An 18,213-nucleotide genomic window follows, 5' to 3' on the forward strand; every position below is an offset into this window, starting at 1 on the left:
CTCTCGTACTTTTTCCTGCCTGACTCCTGGATCCTACCTTAACCAAACCCCAAGTGGAAAAAAGGGCAAGGATGGTCATGACTGTGATGAAACTTACGCAGAGTGAAGGGGTGAAACTCTCCGTAGATTTCGTCCACTATAAAAACCCTTCTCAAAGCTAAATAAAATACCCATTCGGAAAAAAAGAATGAATAGAAATGGGCTCGAACTGAAGACGTAAAGAGGAGGATGGAAGTGCTTACGGGTACCCCTAAGGACAGGAATGGTGACCCGTGGTGTTTCAAGGAAGTGAAAATTAGCAGATTTCTCACCCACAGATGCATCCCGTCACCCATTGAACTGAGCACCTCTTTATCATTTTAACCCAAGGACATCTTTCTCATTTTAACCCCAGGACATCTTTCATATTTTAACCCAGGGACATCTTTCTTCAATCAGTGTTACTACCTTGCGATTCTCTTTAGTTTTGGGGAGATTTTTTTTTTTTTCGGTGAATGAGGTTACTGGGCATCGTTTCTATCCCCCTTCTTGCCAGACGTTCCCCCTAAGTGGAATAAAATCGTTGACAGGCAGCAACAGTGAACGACAAACACGTCCCGTACTATATTCGTTCACTTCACCGCGGGCTAAAACTGTCAGCTCCCTATTTTGAATGCTGAGATATAACGACTGATTAACGTGAGAATTTGCCAGTCATGAAGAAGTGGTGCAAAAAGGATATAGAACCATAGTATTGTCTTTTTCTGCCACTGAGCTATGTGCTATAAGCTGCAGAATGAAAATTTAGGCCAAGTTCAAGTGAATGAACTACAGTATAGTAAAGAGGTTAGAATGGTACTGCAGCCAAGGCAACAGCCTGTTTATTGCAGTTTTATGCAAATTTGGAGAAATAAAAACTCCCTGGGTAACATACCATATGCACTTACGTAAGAGTGGCCTGTGTATCCCTAAGATTCGCCCATGCTTCACAGTATTAAGTGGGGTATATACTGTATATATATATATATATATATATATATATATAATATGTGGGAGGTGGGGGCGCTCACCATCCACTCACTCGATGTAGTGCTGCTCTCGGGTGGTTGCCCTTTCCTCTCCATCCTTCTTTCCTTCCATTCTCTTCTGTCTTTCTTTCCTTCATTCTTTCCTTGTCCTTCTGCCTACGGGTGACTTTACACTCCCTCTTCTGTCTTTCTTTCCTTCATTCTTTCCACTTCCTTCAGCCTGTGGGTGACTCGACACTGAGTGACAAGCCAAATGGTTTCCTGTGCACCAGGAAACCATTTACTACGCTGGGTGGTAACCATATAACCAAATTTTGGTGCCTGGTGGTTTAGTGGGTAATTAAGGCGCTCCAATCGGATTGAGCCGGTGAAAGTTTATATCCAAGGTATGGTTGGGGTTGATTGCTCATGTAATGCCACTCAGGGATGAGTGAGGCTGGTCACTCTCATCTTAAATGTCGGGACCAACCGCCTTGCCCCGGGCTCCTACGCTCCTCATGGGGCAATTTAGGATTGGATGATGATGATGATGATGATATATATATATATATATATATATATATATATATATATATATATATATATATATATACTGTATATATATGTGTATATATATGAACGATGGATATGTATGTATGTATGTATATCCCTCGAGATAAAGCCGAGGTAAAGGCAAGAAGGAAGGAGAAGGAGAAAGGAACATGATTGCCGGAAAAGAAAAACGTAGTGAGAGATGAGAGAGTTGTGGCCAGGAGTGGGGGAGATATCTAGCAGAGAGGGAAGAAACAAGTGAGAGAGAGAGAGAGAGAGAGAGAGAGAGAGAGAGAGAGAGAGAGAGAGAGAGAGAGAGAGAGGGAGGGAGGGAGGGAGCGAGGGACCGTCTAGGACGGATGAGGAGGGAAACCATCTAAGTGAGAAGGTATTTTTGGGAAGGGAGGGGGGGGGAGATCTAAGACGGGGGAGAGAGCATCTAGTACTAAAGACAGGGAGATTAGGAGAGGTATTGTGGGAAAGAATGTTAGGAGGGGAAGAGGGTGAGAAGAACAAGAGGGAGAGAATATCTGAAAGTGGGGAGGGTTATGAAAGAAGTGGGGGTGGGGTTAGGTGGGGGTGGGATAAGCCAAAAGGAGAAAAGAGAAGGGGGAGAGAGAGAGAGAGAGAGAGAGAGAGAGAGAGAGAGAGAAGCAGAAGAGGGAGAGAAAAAGGAAGAGGGAACGTGTAGAAAATGGAAGAAAGTATATAAGAGAATTGGGAGGGACATCGAGGAAGGGGGAGGTGGGTTGGGTGGGGGCAGGGATAAGGGGAGTTACATCTAGGAAGAGGAAGAAGGATGAACATCTAGTGTGGAGGAGGGAAGATTCGAAGAGGGCTAGGGAACGTCTAGGAAGGGGAACGAGAGTGGGGGAAGTTGCTATCTAGGAAGGGGGGGAGAGGGTAGAGGAAGGGGACATATAGGAAGGGGGAGAAGGCAAATTTGATAGAATCTGGAAAAGGGGGCAGGCGGGAGGGGACGATTAAGAGATAGGGGAATGGGGAGGGGATCTGAAAGGGGTAGGGGGTAACGAGGAAGAGTAAGGAATATTGCATTAGAAGTGAGAGGAGTGGAGGGAATGCAGGAGAGAGAAGGGGGAGGAGGAAGAGGAGGGGGAGATATAATTTAGGGAAGGGTGAGAGGGAGGGGATTATCAAGGAAGAGGAAGGGTAGGGAGTGGTGGTATCTGTATTACTGTGTTATAACAAATCTGTTTATATCTAAGTCACTATCTCTATCTCTCGCTGTAATAATTCCAGTCAGACAAAAAAAAGAGTGTTTTTTATGCTGTACGGTGTGTGTGTGTGTGTGTGTGTGTGTGTGTGTGTGTGTGTGTGTGTGTGTGTGTGTGTGTGTGTGTGTGTGTGTGTGTGTGGAGGGGTTTCATGTGTGTGTGTGCAGGGGTTTTGTTCTTTTTTTATTAATGTACCCGCTTCTCACAACACGTTAACCAGGAAGCTAAAATTTAAACACACTTTTAGACCACGTGATAAGCCTTTTCCTCTATAACCCTTTCACAATATATATATATATATATATATATATATATATATATATATATATATATATATATATATATATATATATATATTACTTAGGATGAAATCTGATAAGTGCATTTTTAAAGGATCCATGTTTTTTGTTTTCATTCGATGGTTTGTTTGGGCGTTATCGTATTGTTTTTTAATTTTATTTCTATTTTTGTTTATTTATGTACTTTTTGTTTGTTTATGTCTTTTTATTTTTTATCTGTTAACTAAAAGTTTGAACTTAGGACGGACACTTATTTGAAGTTCGAATCATCCCTGTCTGCCTTTTGCCTATTTTCTACTTACTTATTAAATTATTGTTCCTGGGTCTGCCAGTCACTCATATCCCAACCTTTCATTGCGCTACTGTTAACCTTAACTTGTGAGCAGTGATAACTACTCTCTCTCTCTCTCTCTCTCTCTCCATCGTACGCTTGCTCCTCCTAAAACTTCTGCACTCTCCCTTATTTTTTTCCTTAAAAAAAAAAAAAAAAAAAAAAATCGACAGGGTATTGAGCGCCATGATTCTGCATCGTAAATTCCATTTCCTTCCCGCAAAATATATGATAAAAATACCCTTGTTGTGACAGGACTTTGTGTGTGTGTGACTCAGCCATGTTGTACTCACACTGTTGTCTGTGGTTATGGTTCACTGATCACCCCTTCTGCCAACACCCCCACACCCTGTCACAGTCTGCCTTAAAGCATCAACCCTGGGCTGTGTACGGGGTGGCCAGTATGTCGGGTTCTTCTGCCTCTCCGTCGGGCGATTTCTTGTGTGTTGTGGGGACGGTTCAGTCGGCATTATCACTGCCTACCCCGTATCGTATATTTATTCCCTATTCCTACTGCCACACCCACGCCCACACCAGCAAACTGAGCCATCCCTGCAATACACATGATGATGCCAGCCAATTTTCTAGTGAGCCTGACGCTTTATCTGTTTTGCTTAAGGGCAGACAATTTTTCGGGAATTATAACACTGAACCACGTTTCAAAAATATCCCTTACCTCCAGGCACGCATTGTAACTGGTCTAGGTAGCTTCTAAATACGTCTCCTTTAGCGATATAATTTTCATATTACACCTTAACTTATTCCTGTATGCTATTTATGGTATTTTGTTATGAGGGTAGTTTGCATCGGTAGCATACAACAGGATAGTGAGTTGCAATGTGCTGGAGAAATCGCAAATGAATAGGTGTCACAGATTTCCAAAGCCACTCACAATAGGACCCCCAGTATCATGCAACGTAGTGGTCTTCAGATTTCTTTTGTTGATCTTAAACTTTGCACCATTGTCTGTACCCTGGTGTGTGTGTGTGTGTGTGTGTGTGTGTGTGTGTGTGTGTGTGTGTGTGTGTGTGTTAAGCGTACTCTTGTGGTTAAAATTTCCTTTATACCGTCTCATCTCAGGGGTAGATGAGTTCTTCTTGAATTTACCAGCAGTTGTCAAATGGATTCTAACCTCACTTTACTCTTACCTGACAAAGACTCCAAACACTCTTCAGCTTAGTTGATGGCCAAGTGTAGTCAAATTAGAGGCTTGATTTGACTAGTAACCAAGGACACTCAGTCTTGCCTCATGACTAAAGCTCATTGAATTTCATGCAACTACGGCACAGTATTCGCATTGTTGGTGTCACAGTTCCGTCAGATGAAGACAGACAATAATTCCTTTACCTTACATAATCCAGAAGTTGTCTCAAAGCCTGGTGGTGGCGGTGGTGGTTGTGGGGGGGGGTATTGGTGGTGGTGGTGGTGGTAGTGGTGGTAATGGTGGTGGTGCTATTGGTGGTGGTGATGATGATATACTGGTGATGATTATAATGATGACGGTATCCATGCTCTTCTTGTTGTTATTGTTGGTGTTAGAGTTGATAATGATGATAATAATGATGATGACAAAATGAACACGAGCCCAGAGTCGCTGTCCCCCTCACCGCCGTCACGCATCCCGGAACTGACGTCACTAAGTAAGGGCAACGCGCCTGTGTCCCACTGCCAACATTCCGGCCACGCTATCCAACCCCATATTGTACTACGACAGAGAGAGAGAGAGAGAGAGAGAGAGAGAGTGTGTGTGTGTGTGTGTGTGTGTGTGTGTGTGTGTGTGTGTGTGTGTGTGTGTGTGTGTCGCTGGGAACAAAGTGATCTCTACTCACGTCAGATGCATATTTTCGCGTTTATTATTGTTAACTAAAGCATTACATTATTACTTGTGCATATATTTATATATATATATATATATATATATATATATATATATATATATATATATATATATATATATACTCACTCTATATAGACAGACAGATAGATGAATATTACTCACACATAATAACGCCATTTTAACGATAAATTATAGATCTCGGCTTTATATGTACTAATTTGTATAACTTAGTTAGTTTGAGGAAAGTAGCCTATGCAAATTATTCTGCCCTTTATTTAAGGACACATTGTGCTCCCCCTCCCCTTTGTTTTAAATTCACACCATATTTTAGGTGGGAAATATAGCTTGGATGATGATGATGATGAAATATAGTAAAGAGAATAATCATGCCTGTTCTCTCTCTCTCTCTCTCTCTCTCTCTCTCTCTCTCTCTCTCTCTCTCTCTCTCTCTCTCTCTCAGTCTTCTTTTTTCCCCGTGTACTGAACTGTGTTGTTTGTTTTTTCAGGCGGATGTTGGCAGGTGCGGTACACATTCGCTGGGTTGGCATTGGTGGGTATCGCCCTAATGTACGCCATGAGGGTGATTCTCTCCATCGCCATAGTGGCCATGGTGGGGGGCAAAGGGCATCACGGCGGTAACCACACCGACAATCACACACAGGACGTTTCTAACATCTGTCCTGCACCCACAACGGATGACCTCAACTCCACAGCGTCACGAGAAGAACTGGTGAGGAATCAGAGTCTAAAAAAATTTGGAAGATAAATTCATTGCTATTCATTGCTGTAAATCTGTAGCTATTTCCAAATATTTCACCCCTTCCCTAGACCCCCCCTGTAGAATCCTCGATATCCCAGAGCATTCCCTTTATTTTTTTTTCGTAACCCCCATAAAAATAATTACAAATGATGAATTACTCTTTTCAGGAAAAGATAAGAATGCCCCAGATTTCCTTTTAATTGTTGACAATTTATGCAAATTGCTCATTTCTGTCATGAACATATGAAGATGTGTGACATTGCTCGTAGGAGGACTGCTGGGCCACAGGAAACGGGGTGTTAAAGCTTATGCCTAGTGAGACCAAATGTCATACGATCACGTCAATGAATTTTGCCCAGAGAATGTACTGCATTCATCATTAGTTTTCAGAATTAGTCCCCTAATTCTGGCTAGGCCCTCTTAATTTAAGTACTGAACTTAGGAAAGGTCTTTCATATTTAAAGAGCTTATTAAAGTTATATTGGGCCACTCCTGTTCGAAGAGTTTGTCCCGAGCTGAATAAAATCGTCTTGAGATGGCAAGAATGTGATGAAACGATGTCCTCGGATTGAAAGATAACTTTTTTTTTTTAATCCCTTCATACCGTTGACATCGTTATTCTAATCATGCCACCATCAAACGATTATGTTAAATTTATGAAATATGTCAAATTTTGAAGGGGTCACTTCTTAACTGAATAAAAGCATCTGTTTAGCAAGAATACAGTGGACAATGTCAGCGCTGGATGGAAGTGGTTGAGAATAAGCTATCGTCGTGTAAGGATTAATGATTCCTCCTTCCCGCCAACAGGAAGGTGAATTTGACTGGGACGAGAGTGTCCAGGGTCTGATACTGGGTTCGTTCTTCTGGGGGTACGCGTTGACCAACATCCCAGGGGGCAGGGCAGCAGAGTACCTAGGTGGCAAGCTGGTGTTCGGCCTGGGCATCTTCATCTCAGCCATCCTCACAGTCGCAACACCTATCTCAGCACGGTCCTCTGTCACGCTGCTGGTCGCCGTCAGGGTGTTGAGTGGCATTGTGCAGGTGGGTAGTGTTGGTGGAGTATAGTGGCGTGGTGTTGTGGCGTTGTGCGAGTGTATGATGGTAGGATAGGTCAGGGATAAGTGTGAATTGTGGTTTAGGGTTATGGGATGATGGTGGTGTGGCTATGGGGCTGGGTGTGTGGTATGGGTGTGGTTGTGTGTGGTGTGGTGCTGATGTGACTTGGTACGGTAAGGTTGGGCGTCTTCATCACAGCCATCCATACAGTCTCTACAAACATCTCGGCCAAATCCTCCGTTCCGCTCCTGGTCGCCGTCAGGATGTTGGGTGGTATTATGCAGGCGGGTGATGGAGGTGTAGGTGGAGGTGTGGGTGGGAGGTGGGGTTGGAGGTGGAGGTGTGGGTGGGTGGTGGTGGTGTAGGTGGAGGTGTGTGGTGGGTGATGGGGGTGAAGATGATGTGGGTGGGTGGTGGGGGTATAAATGTGTTTGTGGGGGGATGTGGTTGTAGAGGTATGTGTATGCGGAGTGGAATGTTGTGTGGGGTTTTGGTGTAATGCTGTGGTGAGGTGTGTGTACGTGTGCCAGTGCGGGATGGTTGTGGGGCTGTGATATGATGTTGTCGCGTGGTTTTGGGGTACTTGTGTGGTGTGGTTGTGTGTGTGGTGGTGTTATTTATTTTTTTTTATGTGTGCGACTTTGGGCATAGGCGCCACAGCCTGCTCCCAAGGCGCAGTAGTCCTGCTACATGCCATACGCCTCTACATGTCACCACTTCGGCGCTAACACCCACCGTCCATATTGAATACATGCTAAGGCTGTCTCATGCAGGACTGGTATGTTGGTATTAGCGGGGGTATTTTCACATGTTGGTGGATCTTCTAGTAGATCAGTAAAGTCTGCTTTTTATGATATTCAAATCCTTAAGCTATTCCCTGCCCCAACCGGGATTTGAACCTGGGTCATGGGTCCATTAGGACTGCAGGCCACCTCTGTACCTATTCAGCCATCATCTGCCCCACGGAAGTGGTATTTGCAGGATGACAGTTTGTAATATACCACCAGGTCGATTAAACACCTCTAAGAGCGAGGCCTGGGCCCCTATTCAAAAACGTTCCTAGGAAAGTCCTAAGAACTGCTCTCAGCTGGGACTGTGTCCTGGGAATCGATTCATAAACACTACCTAGGACGTACATGGCAATTCCTACGCAGGAATTTTTCCCAAGTCCCAGACTTAGGAAAAATGCTAACTGTAGCAATATTTTTTTTCGAAAATGCAGTTTTTGGCCAAGATAGAGAGATATATTATGTAGTAAAATACTCTAAGTCATAAAATGGTTATAGAAATAATGTAGGTGGATTTCTTGATGAATGTAAGTATCTATTTTCCAGTTACATTTTCTTTTTTCTGTGGACGCTAGGCTATCGTGTATTGTAAACATACAGACGATGCGGGAGCATTCAACCTCGTTTGGCAACATATTCAGTACAGAAATGGAGACAATGGACATAATCTTCAACAGCACAACTAACATTCTTTTAAGTCCACTTTCACCGAGTATCCTAGCATCATGCAATGACCCTGGCCACTTGGCCAAACAGTTAATAATTCTGTACTTGGCATCAAAAACAACTTGTACATTAATGCTATGATACCGCTTTCTGTTCACATATTCTTCTTCAAACTCTTTTGGGGCTATTATTCTCACATGTGTCCCATCAATTGCTCCAACCACCCCTGGGAAGCCAGCAATCTCCATAAATTCGATTTTTTTTCCTCTGTAGTTCTTGGGGGTCTGTGGGGAACTTCAAGAATCTACACATTATTCCACGTCTGTAGAACACATTTAATGTCTGTGATATAACTCTGCTGACTGTAGGCTCTGAGGGTCCCAAATCATCACTGCTGCGTAGTTGCATTTTACCTGTGGCCAAATATCTCAACAAAATGATCACTTTCATCTCCGGGGTAAGTGCTTGGTTCCTCTCAGATGGACTTTGCAGGACATCTCTTACCAAGTCAGTAACAAAAATAATTCCTGCACGATCCAAACGGTATCTGCTTATCAGTTCTGCATCACTTAATTCATTCAACACGTCCCTACGTGGGCGAAAAGTTCTCTGCTGACGCCTCGGAGCTTGTTGTTGTTCAGCCATTTTCAGGTCCTAGGAATATTCCTAAGTCGTAAGTCACCTCCCTGGCTACACCTAAAATCTCCGTGTCTTAGGACCAGTCCTAGGACGTGGGAGCGTTTATAAACAAGTCCTGCGACTTGGGATCAGCTCCTACGACTTGCGACTAGTTCCTAGGTCCCAGGACCTTTTATGCATACGGGCCCTGGTAGCCACCTGGCCACCGATGGTCTAAAGGTGTAAGAGCACCACGTAATGTGATGTTTCCTGTCGGATTCCCACACCCCGACCCGTTGTAGTGGGGGCGCCACGATGGTTGACAAATAAATGCACGAGGCCTCGCTCTTAGAGGTGTTTAATCGACCTGGTAGTATATTGCAAAAATAGTATTGTTAAGTAGTATTGTGCAGGTGGGTGTTGGTGGTTGGGATGTGTGGTGCTGTGATGGTGTTGGTGATTGGGATGTGTGGTGGTGTGATGATGGTGGTTGGGATGTGTGGTGATGTGGTGGGTGTTGGGAAGCCCCTTATGACTGAGACAGTGCCGTGAATGTCGTGTGGGGAAAAAGTTCTGCCAATTGTGGCGAAATGACAGCCCTTAGTGTTCATATAAAAATCTAAGGGCCTGTTACGTAGTGTTTCAAGTTACAAGCGCTCTCTCTCTCTCTCTCTCTCTCTCTCTCCACTAGTCGGCACCATGTCTATCTATCAGTTTGTCTATCTGTCTATCTATCTATTTATTTAGCTATCTATCTATGTTGTATTACGGTATATTCCGTATACAGTATTACAGTATATACAACATAATTATATGATTGTATATTATATACTCATATGTAGTGAGAGAGAGAGAGAGAGAGAGAGAGAGAAGGGACGGCGCGTGAGGTTTACGTGTGAAAGAAATGAAGGCTTGTACGTGTGTATATGTGTAATGAGGAGAGGGGATGCACCTACACTCGTATCGTATAGTTTATAAAGGCACCGACTGAATACCCCGCGACTTGTGCAGCGAGTGACGTAGGTGGATGTTCCTGCTTCTTGTTACTTGATTTTATGTCTACCGTACTGTCGAAAGCAGTGGGGTAACCAGCAAATTTTACAGTAACAGAGAGAGTACACCTTTATCTCCTGCGTCTCCTAATACTCAACCCACGTGATTTATAAGGCTATTCATGAGATTTGTGCATCTGGTTTAAAACAAGTGAATGTCATATAAATACTTATGATAATCCAGACATATACGTCTCGAGTGAATAGGCATCAAATACGAGTATGGCGTCTGTGTGAACTTTCAGCCACTCATTCGTACGGATAAAGACGCTGTGTGTGTGTGTGTGTGTGTGTGTGTGTGTGAGAGAGAGAGAGAGAGAGAGAGAGAGAGAGAGAGAGAGAGGGGATTTGTTGTTGAATGGTGATAGGGAAGTGGAGGGGGGGGGGTTGGAGAGATGATAGTGTGAGTGGCTAGTGAGTGAATGGCTGAGCATGTGAGGGATGGTTGGTGTAAGTGACTGAGAGTGGATGGTGATGCGTAGTGGTACTGTTGGTATAATCTGATAAGCCCTCTGGTATTGCTGTTTTAATTTCTTTTTTCAAATGGAGTTGGTGGTACAGTGTTATGGTTCTCAGGTGTTTGTGGTATGTTTTAATAAGGTATTGATATTACAGGGTGTGGTATTCCCCGCCATCAACTCCATGATCGCCGCGTGGGTGCCACCGTTGGAGAGAAGTCGCTACAACACCATCATATACTCAGGTCAGTCTCTCACACCTGCATCGATAGACAAAGCGTAACACATCGATCTCTAAATATCTCTTATTAGTATGTGTCTGATTTAAGAAGGCATTGATATCAGATGTTAACAATGAACCAAGCCATCTTTATAGGAGTGTGTGTGTATGTATATATATATATATATATATATATATATATATATCTATATATATATAGATATAGATAGATAGATAGATAGATAGATATAGATATAGATATATATTATATATATACCTTCGTTTGTCTTATAACCTGCATATTTGCCTTTGGGCTAACTTGTTACTCTTATTTCTACGTTAGTTTTCGATCCAGCAGCTCATTTCACAAATTACCTTTTACCACTAAAGACCTGGGACAATAATGGAGTATGGGCCTATTCTGGCCACAACATGATGGCTACAGCCACCTGAAACTACTTGAAAGTAGGAAATATAACTGGAAAAAAGAGACATTACCGTAATGAAATGGTAAAAAGAAATCTGTGTACTCTAGTACGATATGCATTTCGAATTATCCATCCTTATTACCACTGAGTCTGTTCTCCTCCACAACCTCTCTTTCTATTACTCTTGCAGTCCACATCCTTCATCTTTATCTCTCCCTCAGCTTTTTTTTTTTTTTTGCCCCCCCCCCTTTCCATTTTTCAGTTGTCTTCAACAACATGATGAGACACATCACATCTCTTCTCTTCCTACAGCCAGTTTGGTACATCCCTTTTTTTTGTTTCCTCTCTCATTCTTCCATCAAACTAGACCTTATCTGTTAGGCTTTTCCCTCGCCACTGTGCTCAACATGTTTGTCGTCTTTCAGTCTCTCTCTGCCATCTAATAAAGCCCCATCTTCTTTCAGGTTTTCCTCTCGGCACTGTTCTCTGCCTTCCTATCGGCGGATGGCTCAGTTCGTCGGAGCTGGGGTGGTCGTCTTCCTTCTACCTGTTCGGCGGTCTGGGTCTGGTGTGGGGCTTGGCGTGGTTCCTTCTGGTGCACGACAGGCCAGAGATGCACCCAAGGATATCCAGGAAGGAGCTGGCACACATACAGGCATTTAGTGGCAACATCAAGAGTGCTGAGGTAAGGAGTTAAGACGCTTCAAGAAAGAACTAACAGTGCTTTAGGGTATAAGGGATTAAAAGAAGATGAGTAATGAAGTTGATTATATACCTATTGTATTAGAGCATCAGGTTGTCTATGAGTATATGACTCTGTATGTGTGTGAGGGGGGTCGAAGTGAGGGCTTACAACGCCATTTAATTTACTCATATGTACATGTAAGTTCTATGTCTTTTACGATCATGGAAGTGCTCGTGTAATTGAAGTGTTATATGGTAAATATTAAAATGCTCACACATCTGTTGTATGTCGCCTGATGACCATTAGCCTATACATAAGAGCTGCACGAAATATCTTGAAACTCTTAATGTATAAATTTCTTTCATTTCTTTGCTTTTTTTGTATAACCTATTAATGTTCCCTCGTCGCCCCAGGTTATTGCCCTGCCTTGGCGTGACATCATCAAGTCTGCTCCGTTCTGGGGTCTCATGCTTGGTGCTCTCGGCTATGACTTCGGCTTCTACACACTCCTTACTGAGCTGCCCACCTACCTCAAGAACATACAGCACTTCGATATGGGGCAGGTGGGTGTGGGTGTGGGTGTAGAGTAGATGTGAGGGAGGGTGTGTAGGTGTGGGGAAGAATGACTTAGGGTATGTAGATGTGGAGCAGGGTGTGTGTAGGTGTTGGGAATGATGTATCAGGGTCTAGGATAGGGTGTGTAGGTGTGAGTGAGGGTGTGTCAGGGTGTGAAATTGTGGGGGAAGGTGTATTAGGATGTGGGATATGTTTGAGGGTGTGTAGGTGTGGGGAGTGTGGTATGATTTAGGGTAGGTAGTTGTGAAAGTGTGTTGGGGTGTGGAATAGGTTGTGTGAAATTGTGCTGGTATGGTGAGGGTGTGTTAGAGTGTGGGATAGGCGGGTGTGTAATTGTGTAGGTGTGGGCGAGGGTGTGTTAGGGTATAGGATAGGTTGTGTGAGTGTCTTTGGGTATAATGGTGTATGTGATGTGCTATTGTTGGTATATTTTCATGTGACAAAGATCCCTAACACTTTTCGTCTCAGTTCATAGCCAGGTTTAGTCAGATCGAAAGGTAAATCTGACTAGTAACCAAGGAAACTCATTCCTGACTCATAGCGAAAGTACATAGAATTTAATGCATCCACGACTTACTGTTCAGTCCTGTAGGACTGGCCCAGTTCCCTCAGATATAAACAAATCGACTAAGGTCATGATACAGATGGATCTGTGTAAGGGTGTGGTGCAGAGCATGTGAAAGGATGTGAGGGTGTTCATCCATCCATCCATCATCCAATCCTACGTTGCCCCATGAGGAGCGTCGGAGCCCGGGGCTAGGCAAGTTGGTCCTGGCATTTAAGATGGGTCATAAAAGGGTGAAAGAGGTGTTTGGGGATGTGAGAGATTGTGTGAGAGCTTGGGATTGTGTGTGTAGGTGTTGGAGGAGGGTCCTTAATGTTGTGAGTGTGTGAAGGTGAGGTGGGTGATGCACTGGGAAGGGTTTGAGTGCATGGGGTGTGTGAACACGTGCCTGAGGGTGTGTGAGGATGTGTTAAGGAATGCTGGGGTTGATGATAAGGAATTTGATGACAATGTTAATGTTGATGAAAATGGCTCTGTGTATAATTACAGTGTGCAGGGACAGTAATAGGAATAATGATGAGTTTGGCTACAGTATCGATGATAATGTTAAAGCTGTTGATGATAATGATGATGATGTCGATAATTCCAATCATCGTGTTATGATGACTCTAATGATGATAAAAACGATTCTTATTCAAATTCTGACCCAATCCTGCCCATTCTCAGAATGGACTGATGTCTGCGCTGCCGTTCCTGGTGATGTGGCTGTGGGGCTACGTGTGGGGCACTACCATGGACCGACTCACTGCAGCAAGAAAACTATCACTTTTGGCAATACGCAGGCTGTCTATGGCTATAGGTGAGTGTAAGCAGTATGACAGACAGATAGGCAGATGGACAGAGATCAAGGACATAAGTATGATTACAAAAATGGGGTGACCTGAGGATGGCAAAGTCTAATTATGGGGTGATCCAGAAAGAACTCTCTAGTGACGTCACGGGTATTACGACAGAAATTTGGGGTGGCCAGGCATATTTCAGGGGTGATCAGTGTTATGCCAGCAACCCACTTGACTATGCAGCTGACTGATATGTACCGTATCTCTGCTGCCCAAGTCACCGAGTAAACACATGCGTAGTCAGATTAATTTGTTAGTATTTAATTGACATTATCAGAGTATTAAGTAGATATCTGTATCAAGACTATGCATTTGTAATGAATGACCAAGCAATTGTAATGAAATAAATAAGGCTGATTCTCACTTTGCCCATTTCCAGCCCTGTACGGTCCTATGGTGGGGCTAATGTTGATGTGCTTTGTCAACTGCAACACTGCACTGGCAATGGTAGTGTTGTGTGCCTCAGTTGGCCTCAATGGGAGTGCCAACTGTGGCTTCCTGTGCTCACATCAGGAGCTGGCGCCGAACTTCGCTGGCACTCTGCTGGGACTCACAAACACCTTGGGGTCCTTTGCTGGGATGCTGGCTCCGGTCATCACTGGAAGCATCACAGAGAATAACGTGAGTGGATTAGGAATATGGAGTGGTAAGATGTAATATACCACTGTAGTGTGGAGTGGTGGGAATGTGTGAAGCGAGAGTGTGAAGTTTGGAAAGTCTGTCTTTGTGGAGTAGGAATGTGGAGTCCAGAAGTGTGTGGCCTGTAGAGGTGTGGAGTGTGTGAATTAACAGTGTGCATTCTTCAGAGTGTGTGGGGCAGCAGTATGGAATCTGTCAGGTGTGTGGATCTGGCTGGCATTCATCTGCAACTGACAATCACTGTGGGTTCCTTTGATGGATTACTGGCACCTGTCACCACTGGAGGCATCATGAACAATGGACTGGAGTGACAGTGTGGAATCAGCCTATGAAGTGTGTGTGTGTGTGTGTGTGTGTGTGTGAGAGAGAGAGAGAGAGAGAGAGAGAGAGAGTGGAAGATCTACAAGAAAGCCAATGTCAAAATATTTTTAGAGGAATTTAATAATTATTATTCATTCACCTAACCCAGCCTAGCCTAACCTTTCTCTCCCGTACAGCAAACGCTAAGTGCATGGCGTACAGTGTTCCTCATCACAGTCGGGGTATACTTCGTTACATGCACACTCTACATCATCTTTATCACAGACAAAGTTCAGCCATGGAATGAACCCAAGAAACAGAAAGGTCAGTACACAAAATTATCCTCCTGTTTCTTAAGATCTGCTTAAACATTAGGTGAAATATATCTTACTGTACTCTTTCCATTTAATCTTGGCCTGAAAATGCCGTATCTCCATCACCTTGACTAATGACAAAGGAGACTTATTCTTACTTCATAAGAATGACATCAAATTTCATGCAATCACGAATAAGGACTGAAGCTGCGGGAGTGACTCACCTCTGTCATGTGAAAATCAAATTAACTAAAGTAGTAGTAGTAGTAGTAGTGTAGTAGTAGTAGTAGTAGTAGTAGTAGTATTTCTGTTGTTTCTGGTATCATGATTGTTGATAACACTTCTCTCTCTTAAATTCCAGGTGAGAGTTGTAATGGTAGGATGGAGACAGGTGTTGCGTTAATTACTGAAGACCCTAAGAGTGACTCCACGGTTAGGTCAGATCTGCCTTAAGTAACAACCAGCCAACAGCCTCTCCACATCACTCCACTCACTCCACTTCACTCCATGGAGCTGCTCTGCCTCCACCTACCCTCAGTGGACCTGGGAGTGAACTGGTTGTCGCATTCAGGTCGCAGTTAGAAGATCCTGAGTTCACTTCTCTCCACTTCACTGCATACATTTTACTCCACTTCACAAACTACTCTGCCTCCGCCAACCCTTGATATAGCTGATGGTGCATTGGTTAGTACATCCAGGGTGCAACTAGCAGATCCTGAGTTCAGTTCCGAGGCTGGTCAGACTGTTAGCCACATTTGGTTGCCTCTTGCCCTATAAACCCAGCAATGCAAATGGGATGTTCTAGGAGGAGATTGGTACTAAGCAAAAACAGGGTGTCACCCTTAATGACTCTTGTTCAGTTGATAGGCATAAAACTCTCTCTCTCTCCTCTCTCTCTCTCTCTCTCTCTCTCTCAATGGAAGTGGCTCAACCGTTTCAGCGGCCAAGACCAGTTTCTTTCCATGTCATTTATCATCATCATCATCATCACCATAAACAAGAAGCGCCTCGTCAGCTATCACACAGAAACTAGTGCAATAGAAAATAGTTTGTAAAATGGCTGATGCGGCGTCTGTCAGTTCCTGTATTGCCGGAGTGGATAGAAGGAATCGTGTTTGGTATTCTTCCTTATCGTATTGAATACCTAGTATATAAAGCCATATTCTTAACCCTCTGATGACGAGAAGACATTCATAAGCTCTATAAAATCGTCTGGTTTCAGCAAGAATATAAAAGTTTCAATGTGTGTGGACATCAGAGGGTCAAGATTTGGATAGCATAACCGTTGTTTCCACACCAAGAAACTGTAAACTGCTGTTTTACGAAGCCTGCACAATACTTTTGATAGGATTTAAGTAAATAAGAAAGAAGACGTACGGGGGTTGCTAATCTAATCAACGTAAATTCAGCGTAAAAAGAATTTAACTACTAAATCTATACTGAGATGCAGCGTTTTCAGTTTTTGGAGGGTGAAACAATCCGTAAAGAATGCCAGAATAATCTGGTTCAGCGACTGCTCACTGTAATGTACGAATGACTTTCTTCAAACACAGTGAGTATAGTAATAATAAGACATGTTTGCCAAGAATTTAACTTAAGGTGCAAATGTTAGTGTCGTATTCATCAAGCATTCATCTTCGGTACAGATGTAAAACTCACAGCTGATGCGTACTGACAGCCAGATTCATCATATCATTCATCAGTATTCATGAATCGCTTATCTACGGTAGAGAAAGTATGAATGCCACTTTTATGTTTATTGTTGACATGGTGGCAGTTAGCGTTATATAAAGAAAAGTTATATTGTCATGTTGGCTGCACACTTAAATTTTTTCTACGGTATAATTATTACTATTTTTTTTTTTTTTTATGTCAGGTGGTCTGTGGAGTTAGATGGGACTGCATGGTGCTCTATGCATCTCCTCCAGAGGCGGAGATTTGCTTTTATGCTTTGAGTGTTTATTTACAATGTTGATTTTCATTTGATCCTAAAATTTTTACTTGCGAAAAAAGAGACCGAAAGGATGGAGGGGAGAAAGCAAGAATAAATAACCAATAGAAATATAAGAATTCAAAGGGAAACAGAACCTCCTGTAAATTAAGGCGATGATGCACTTGACAGGTTGGTGATGGTTGGCTGAATGCAACATGTCCGAATAACATATACTAACCCAAATCTCTCCCTCATATATATATTGTCAATTAACAATGCTGACGAGTAAAAGAGATTATGCAGTGATGTTGCATTCAGCCAATCATCGCCAACCTGTCAAGTGCATCTTCGCCTCGATTTAAAAAAAAAAAAAAAAAATGAGTGTAATTGGTTCAAAGTTTCCAAAATTCGTAGGAAAAATTTGGCGTGCAGCTGAACTACACCTTTTTCACTGTTCTGTTGCATAGTGTAGCAGTGTTGGATGTTTGGGCTATTCCTTCACAGCATCAGGACTCCTCAACTGAGCTTTCCCATGTTATAGTAGCTGCCTGGCTATATTCTTGTTTACATACATACGTCTGTACATTCTGAAGGATGTTATGTAAGATTTGAACAAGGTAACCTTGCACAAGAACAACAAACTCCTAAAAGCCTGAGTTCACTAGAGGTGATTTTTGTGTAAGTTATTGAGACACTGACAGAATCGAATTTATATAATGTAGCTACAGGTAATAACCGTATTTATATTTACACTAAAGTCTTGGATATCCTGTGATGTACAGTATTCGCACAAATAATAACACTTGTAACTGTACTACATTTGATCACAGAAAAATGCTTATATTGATGAATTTGATGGATCGTACGTTCATGAGGGAAAATATATGTAGTATAACCATCATTTTTTTAACGATAATCATTGTTGGCGAAAGTTCATTTGTGGTGCTGGAAGAAATGGCCCGTAATACAGTGTATGTTTCTCGCTGTCCTTGTAGTGATTTGCTTACAGTCAACCTACATTAATCACTGTACAGTTTGCCTCCATTACAAACAGCAATTTTTACATACTTTTT

The 18,213-nt window shown here is 42.9% G+C and overlaps 1 protein-coding gene across 1 annotated transcript in view; it reads left to right on the top strand.

The window, feature by feature from the left end:
• The window catches only part of LOC145394199 (sialin-like), a 19,463-nt gene extending 1,647 nt beyond the window's left edge, over positions 1 to 17,816 (top strand). Inside the window, exons 2-10 of the mRNA XM_080268186.1 lie at positions 5,747 to 5,970; positions 6,811 to 7,044; positions 10,799 to 10,886; positions 11,754 to 11,974; positions 12,388 to 12,537; positions 13,782 to 13,914; positions 14,334 to 14,575; positions 15,091 to 15,217; positions 15,569 to 17,816. Coding sequence (XP_080124312.1) covers positions 5,747 to 5,970; positions 6,811 to 7,044; positions 10,799 to 10,886; positions 11,754 to 11,974; positions 12,388 to 12,537; positions 13,782 to 13,914; positions 14,334 to 14,575; positions 15,091 to 15,217; positions 15,569 to 15,660 — 1,511 coding nt within the window. The 3' untranslated portion in view covers positions 15,661 to 17,816. The remainder of the gene's footprint in view (positions 1 to 5,746; positions 5,971 to 6,810; positions 7,045 to 10,798; positions 10,887 to 11,753; positions 11,975 to 12,387; positions 12,538 to 13,781; positions 13,915 to 14,333; positions 14,576 to 15,090; positions 15,218 to 15,568) is intronic.
• Positions 17,817 to 18,213: the final 397 nt, after the last annotated feature.

This window comes from Coenobita brevimanus, chromosome 26, assembly GCF_032717465.1.
Source record: "Coenobita brevimanus isolate Jiangsu-jjx chromosome 26, ASM3271746v2, whole genome shotgun sequence".
Taxonomy (NCBI): Eukaryota; Metazoa; Arthropoda; class Malacostraca; order Decapoda; family Coenobitidae; genus Coenobita; species Coenobita brevimanus.